The sequence below is a fragment of the Zonotrichia albicollis genome, chromosome 14 (assembly GCF_047830755.1).
Source record: "Zonotrichia albicollis isolate bZonAlb1 chromosome 14, bZonAlb1.hap1, whole genome shotgun sequence".
In the NCBI taxonomy this organism is placed as follows: Eukaryota; Metazoa; Chordata; class Aves; order Passeriformes; family Passerellidae; genus Zonotrichia; species Zonotrichia albicollis.
The window spans coordinates 3,892,127-3,899,842 of record NC_133832.1 but is presented as its reverse complement, the minus strand read 5'-3'; the positions used below and the strand labels follow the sequence as shown (position 1 = coordinate 3,899,842).

General features: G+C 47.5%; 1 protein-coding gene across 3 annotated transcripts in view; it reads left to right on the top strand.

The window, feature by feature from the left end:
* Positions 1 to 7,716, top strand: part of ATRX (ATRX chromatin remodeler) — a 68,976-nt gene continuing 61,260 nt past the window's right edge. For all 3 annotated transcript variants that reach the window (XM_074551591.1, XM_074551590.1, XM_074551589.1), the window contains exon 1: positions 1 to 272. Coding sequence is in view for 2 of the 3 variants with exons in the window: in XM_074551590.1 (XP_074407691.1) it covers positions 253 to 272 (20 nt within the window). In the remaining variant the exon portion in view is untranslated. The remainder of the gene's footprint in view (positions 273 to 7,716) is intronic.

The following is a 7,716-nucleotide window of genomic DNA, read 5'->3' as shown; positions in this document are numbered from 1 at the left end:
GGATGGTGACGTAAACTGCCCTAGCAACAGTCGGCGCGGCGCCGCCCAATCAGAAAATAGCTGTGGGCGGCCGTGAGCCAATGGGAGGCGGCGGAGGAGGACGGCGGCAGGAGGCAGGTCCCCTCGGGCTCCCTCCGATAAGATGGCGGCGGCGCTGGCGATGGCGGCGGCCGTGGCTTTGTCTGCGCTTAGCGCCTGAAGCGCGGCCCCGGCCCGGGAGGCCGCTCCGCTCCGAGCAGCGGCGGCGGAGTCATGACCGCAGAGCCCGTGAGGTACGGCCGGGCCGGGCGGCTCCGCGGCGGCCGCGCGGGGTGGGGCGGGGCCGGGCTCGGCGCGGCGCAGCCCTGGCGGGACGGGCGGGAGGCGGGATGGCGGCGGGCGGGCAGCGCCGCGCTCGGCCTGGGCGGCGGGGCCGGGCCCGGCGCGGAGGGCGGGAGGGACCGCGCCGTGCGGCGGGAAGGCCTCGGGGGCGGCCCCCGCCCCACGTGCGAGCGCGGCGGGAGCTGCGCCGGGCCCCCGCCCGCGCCTCACGCCCGGCGCAGGCAGCGGCCGCCGCCGCGAGGCCGCTCCGTCCGCCCGCCCGTCCGTCTGTCCGTCCGGCCGCGGGGCTGTCGCGGAACGGCAGCAACCGACAGGCGCCCGGGAAGCCGGGCTGGGAGAGAGGCGCCATGTTAAAGTGTTAATAAATAGTTGTCTTTGTGCGCTTTCGGTTTTGTGCGGATCCCCGGGGCTCCGAGCCCCGCCGTCCCTCGCCCCCAGACACCGCGTGCCCGGGGCGCTGCACCGGCCGAGAGGGGCTCAGGCTCGGCCCTCACGCTCGGCCCTCACACGGCTGCAAACCCTGATAGGGAAACACCGCTGTGCCTCCTCCTGTGCTCGGCACCCTGGCTTTACTGCTGAGCCTGGCGGAAAGTTTTTGCTGGGGTCATTTATGTGTATCCTCACCTCCCGCCTTATTCTGAGTAGTTCATAACAACTGTGTCATTTTTGATAAAAGTTAAAGGGGTAGTGGTTTTTCTTCTCTTTTGCATTGCTTGTTTTTGAAGCTTCAACACTTCCAATGAGGAATGTAGAAGAAAGAGGTTTCTGATGATTATCATCGCTGTTGATGTTGATCACATGCTGATGTAGGTCATGAGCGTTGCAAATACACATTATTCGGTGCATGACTTCCCAGCAGTTAGCAGTTTCTTCTGCATGTGTTTTTTCCTCATTCTGTAAGACAGAGATGGTCCATCTCTCATCCATTCTCCTCACTCCCGCTTTCTCCCCTCTGTGTTCTTGAAGTGCTTTGACAGTTTAAACAACTTCTTTTGTTGGACTGTTTATTTTGTTGTGTACACTGAAGTGCTAATTAAGGGGCTTTCTCCTTTTTCTTTTCCAGCTCTTGAAATCAAGTGTAGAGTTTTATTTTTGTAGAACAAAAGGATCTGAGTTACTAATATTTATGATCTGGTTTACAGTCACCATTAGTATTTTATATTCTGAGAAGTGCTCTTTCATTTGGACCACTTTTTGTTTTACTGTGATTGTCATATTTTGTTCTCTGTTGTCCATAATCTTGTTTGGTTTCTTTTGAAGCCCTTGTTCCTGGTCTGTAATATCCAGGGTTTGTATATTTTTTCCTTTTCATATTCCTATGTTGTTATTAGTGCCACACTGCCTGAGTTTGTGTCACTTCACCCTCTGCTCTCTGCAGTTTGTCCCTGTCAGAGGTGTGCACAAATAAAGGGGGGATTGCTCTTACAATTATTGGGACAATGTGCAAAAAACTGAATTTGGATGGAAAATTTATTCCCAGCGCTTGTGGAACATTGACTTACAGTGTTTCAGAGGAAAATCATCAATCCATACTAGTCTGCTCCCAGAGAAGTTTTAAACTTTTTTAAGATTCTAGGAGTCTCCCATGTTCTGAATGAGAAATTTAGAATGATGAAAGCTGGAATAACCTCCTAAGAAACTTTTAAAAAGTGCTGCCTCTGTAAATATTTATAAAGATGCCTCGATAACTTTTGCCCCAAAACTTCTTTTTTTTTCCCTCATTCTTGTCTTTTCAAGGGGAGAAATTTTTGTCATAGTGACTTAACCTGTTCCTACCAATTCATACATTGTACAACATAAGCACAGCAGTAGGAAAAGAAAACAAGTTTAGAATTTTCCTCACTGTCCGGTAGTCAATGAATATAGTTTGTTTGTTTTTTTAAAGTTGGCAAAATAGGCTTAGTTCATGGGGTATTTCTATTCAGACTTTTCACCTCATGTTGTGATATTGGTCACTTGGTTTTAAAGTTTTTTATTAAATTGTCTGCATTTTTGAGTCAGTTGAATGTCTTTGTGTTGTGAGTGATATTGCAGGGTTGTTGGAGCTGTGTTACTTGATGCCACAACGATATAATTGGAAGTAAGTCAACACCAATCTTCTGTATTCCCTGAAGGGACAGTGAAAGTTCTCTGTCTTCCACACTGTTCTGGAATGGGCATGGGCAGATTCTTCAGCTCTTCCCGAAGAGGAGCAAAACTGTGTCATCTTCAGTGCCAGCTGTGCCCCAGAACCAGTGTCTGCAGCACTTAAATGAAATGAAATTACTGCAGAGACTTTGTTATTTCTGGTTCTGTTCAGTACTGTCTGTTAGGGCTTTGCAATTTTTTTATCAGGGTCTTTATAGGGCTTAACTGAAGATATCCTAATTTTCTAGAAAACAATTTGGTGCATCAGAGAGGTGTGTAATACAAATTCCGCAGCAGGGTGACCTTAACATTGTGGGGATTTGGAATTCTCAGTTTTCTGTTATAGATTAACTCCTTGTACCCTCTGCTTGAAGGGTGGAAAAGAGACTGCTTTTCATGTGCCTCTACCTCACCAAAAGAAAATATCAAAGTAGTGCTAAAATGTGCTGTGTTCATCATAAAACCAAATGCCTGCAGCCTGTGACCAAGTAGATTTTAAACTGGATTACCAGAAGGGTCTTTTCTGAAGGGAAAGCCCAAGGATGGTGCTGAGCCTCATGAAATCCCATTTTGTGTTGCTGGAGCTCAGCTCTGCCTGCAGGTGATGTGGAGGCATGAAAGAGTTCATGGATGGGTCAGTGGCAGGTTGTTCCCTTGCTGTGGCAGCAGCAGAAAGAAGAAATGGTAGAAATTCAGTGGCAAATAGAATGGAAGGTTTTATGTTGACTTTAAAAGAGGTGAAGTGTCCTGATTTATTTGCTAAAGGAGAAGCATAAAGCTTTCACAGTCTGTGATGAAATGCAGTTGTCACTCAGGGTGGGTGATGGATTGGTTTGTGTTGGGTTTTTTTTTTTCCTTAAAAAAGGAGTGAAACCTTGAAAAAATCAAGAACTTGATGACACAGGTTGCTGACCAATGTCAGCTGCAGTGCCATTGAAGCAGTGCATTTGCAAGCCCAAAAGCTGCACAGTTGTAGAAATTTCTGTCTGTGTCCAACTGTAGGTTTTAATAGGTTCAGCCTAGAAGCTTTGGGCAAATGCATCTGTCATATAAACCAAGACTAAAAAATAGGCAATAAATTTGAGACTGAGGTGACTTTTGTCTTGTAAAATGAAAACCTGTGCTTGGGATGAGCTACAGCCCTCAAAGCTGTGGCAGCTGTGGGAGAACTGAAGGGCCAGGCTTTGGTTCTCAGCAGAGTTGGTACTGAAGGAAGTTTTGTGGAGAACCTGGGATCAGCTCCAGGGAGCAGAAAGCAAATGAAGCAAAAGGTGTTTGGAGTTGAAGGTCCTTGATGCCCTTGGTCATGGGGCCTTCCCTTCCCTTCCCTTCCCTTCCCTTCCCTTCCCTTCCCTTCCCTTCCCTTCCCTTCCCTTCCCTTCCCTTCCCTTCCCTTCCCTTCCCTTCCCTTCCCTTCCCTTCCCTTCCCTTCCCTTCCCTTCCCTTCCCTTCCCTTCCCTTCCCTTCCCTTCCCTTCCCTTCCCTTCCCTTCCCTTCCCTTCCCTTCCCTTCCCTTCCCTTCCCTTCCCTTCCCTTCCCTTCCCTTCCCTTCCCTTCCCTTCCCTTCCCTTCCCTTCCCTTCCCCATTTTAAATCCACCTTGGTTTGTGTGTTATATGTGCCAGACTGAGGTTCCTTTCCTGAACCAGCAGAGGAAGGTGTGTGCACTTCACATGATTTTTGTCTCATGAAGGTGAAAATGTTGTGTTTAGGTTTCAGGTGGCAGCTCCAGTCTTTCTCAGCTTGCAGGGTGTTTCACCATTAAAGTTACACTTCAGTGTGGCATTGAAACCAAGCTAACAATGAGATTGTTTGTCTTACTTTCACCTTGTGGATTTGTGATGATCTTGCTTGTTTGGGTTTTCTGAAGATCTCATTAGAGAAAAGGTTAAAAACAAAGTTTTTGTTTTCACTTTTTAGTGAATGAAGTGTGATAACTCACAGCACAGAAAGAAGTTGTGTAATTTTCCTTGAACAGAATAAAGGGTCTCTTAGTGACTTTGAACTGTTGCTTTCTCATTCCCCTTGTGTGTCTGGAGGAAGATAATTCTGTTTACTTGTCTGAACCTGTTGTGCTGTATTTAAGCTCCAAAATTACTGCACCCACATCATTTGAGTGTCTTCAACTGCACCAGGTATCACTTGATTAAGCCTCTGTGGATTAAAAGTCAGTTCTAAACAAAGTTAAAAAGTGAGTGTGTGTTAACAGAGTGTTGGGTCCAGAATCTCTGAGGAAGTGCTGGATGCCTCCACCTCTGTCCAGTCAGAGCTTTGGTGTTCAGGTATTTTGTGATGTGTCTGATGCAGTCAGTTCAGTGTGGTAAGTTCCTCCTGCCACAAGGGAAGTGCTTTGCTGTGGTCGTGGCCAAACCCAGGCAGCTCAGGCAGCAGCAGGGTGTGGGGTCCCTGGGAGCCTGGCTGGGCCCTGTCCTGGTGCCCTCCTGTTCCTGAGGCTTCTCCAGAGGTGGGGAGTGCAGGAGGGAGGGGAGCCCCAGGTGTGTGCAGGCTGGCAGGGTTTGTGTCCTTGGGCAGCACAGCCTGTGAGAGTCCTGAGTGTGGAACCACAATTGGTGTGGCACTGTAAGGTCCTAAATATCAATCTGATCTAGGACTTACAGTGTCACAGAAAACCATTGTTGAGTTAAACAACAAACACTGGCATGAAGTGCTCTGTTTTCCCACCATTATAAAATCATATTTTACTTCTCCAAGTAATATAATGGTAGGCTGATTTTATTTTCTGGTTTTATATTTTTTCTGACAGAAGTGGTTTCTTAGGACATGGCGGGTATGGTGTGTTCACTCCATTTTTAAATTGGGATATAAAATAAAACAACTCCTACTGGCCATTTTTCCCTCTTTCACTCTTTTTTACAACTTTAAGCTATTTCATTTATGTATGTTCAGCCACAATATTGGCATATTTTATATGAAACAACAATGTAGGCTCTACCTTTGTAACTGAACTCTTTGAATTGGGCTAATTCTATCTCTTTTCCTTCTCATCAGGAAAAACTTCTATGAAGATTAGCAGGTGACAGAATTATATCAAGGCTTAGGAATAGTCTCTTCCCACCATCCTAAATAAATTACTGAGAGTTTTGCTGTGGGTTGTTGGATTTCTGCTGTTCACACAGGGATGCAGTCTGAAGCAGAGAGTGGCAGTCTGCAGACCAGAAGTTTAAAAGTACATCTGGTTTTATTTTTCTTTAATTATTTTTCCTAAGGATTGTTTAATTTTGGCTGCTTAATAGTTGTTCTGCAGTGTTTCAGTTTCAAAAGTGAAAAATGACTGAGACTTAATCTGAAGCAACTGTAAACATGAATTGAAAAAACTTGTGCCTTGAACTATGTGAAAAGTTTAAACATAGAAAAATCTTAGAGAAGTGTTGAATTTCAGGAAGACACATGGTTAAAAAAAGCATCTTTGTCAACATTGGGATGGATAAAAGCTGGAAAGGAGTCCTGAGCCCCTGAGATGCACATGAGGGACACTTGTTTAGAATGTTAGTTGGTAGTTGTTTGTTTAAAGAAAATGCAGCTTTCAAATTACTGTTCCAGATGTTGACAAGAGCTGGGACATTCCCCACTTCCACTTTTGAAGTGTCTTAAGAAAGCAAACAGAAACTGAGTGCAAGAACGAGGGTTTCAGTGCAGTTTCATGGTTTGCTGCTGACGTGGTCAGTGCTGCTCTCTGGTTATGAATTTCATCACCTCACCTGCCTTCAGCAGAAATGTGATCGTGTGAATGTGTGGCAGGTTGGATCCAAATGCAGAGTGTTTGTTTGTTACCATTTGATTTGTCCCGGGTGATGTGCTTTGTTTGGGGAAGGGCAGTCGGCACTGGCACGGGTGAGGCCGTGGTGGTTCCCTCAGTGTCACTGCCCCTCCTCAGCTGGGCAGGGCAGGGAGGGGACATTGAAATGTTCAGGTTGAGATAAGGACAGGGACATCACCCAGCAATGCCATCATGGGCAAAACAGGCTCTGCTTGGGGAATTCAGCTGAATTTATTGCCAATCAAATCAGAGAACAGTAATTAGAAATAAATCCCCAATGTTAAAATACCTTCTCCCAAACCCTTCCTTTCTCCCAGGTTCAACTTTACTTGGTTCTCTGGCTCCTCCTGGTGAGCAGTGAGGAGTGGGGTCCCTCCCATGGGAGATGGTTCTCCATGGACTTCTCCCATGTGGCTCCTTCCCATGGGCTGCAGCCCTTCCCGAGCTGCTCCAGCGTGGTCCTTTCCCCTCGCAGGGAAGGGGCTCTCCAGCAGAGGGTTCCTGTGGGCTCACAGCCTCCTGGGCAGTGCCCTGAGCGCCTCTGGGGTCCTCCTGCTGCCTTGGGAGGCTCCTGGAGCAGAGTTAAAGGATTAAAGTAGGGATTTATTAAAAGGCCTTCACAGGATTCACCTTGGGCAGCACAAGAGCCCAGCCAGGGCTACACCCAAGCTGGGTGAGGGTCACGAGTTCTCCCACTTTTATCAGTTTTGGTCCATTTCCATATTGGGGTTAATTGTCCAATTCCAGCTCTGGGTTAAGCAGTCCCATCCTCCCAGTTTGCTCTCCTCAGTTCTCTGTTGTTTGCACTTTCTGGGCCTGGAGCTGGTGTGGTGTCCTTGGTTCTGGGGCTGGAAAGGGATTGTTTTGTCTGACTGAGCTGTGAGGAGAACTTGCTGACACTTTATATGAAGTTCAGAGTTACATCCTGATGCAGTACAGAATCTGGGAAATATGAAAGCTAAAATGTGAGGCTGCAGCTGGATCTCTGCTCTCTTGTGGGCCCCCATGGGCTGCAGCTGGGTCTCTGCTCTGACCCTGATGTTCCCTCTGCCCTGGCCTCAGTGTCTGCAGGGCTCTTGCTGGCACACACTGGCTCCTCTCTCCCTTTTCTGGGAAGGTTTTTCCCTTCCCAAATGCACAATCCCAGAGGTGCTGTGGGCCAGCAGTGTGTCCCTCTTGGCTCAGCTGCACATGGGGGAAGCTTTTGGCATCTCTGCACTGACGTTTGTCACCTTTGGAGCCCCCCACTACCAAACCTGGTACAGGTGAGGACATCCAGGGAACAGCACTCAACAGCCAGCTTGGAATGGAGCATGGTATGTCTTGATTATGACACAACCTGTCTGGCTCTTTATTTATTCTAATTATTTATGGACTCATTTATAGGTAATTTGCCTACTCTGGATGTTTTGTTACCCTGAAAGGGCCAGGCATTTATTGTTTGCTTTAACAGCACTTGCTGGGAATGTAGGTGAGGAATGGTGCAGTCCA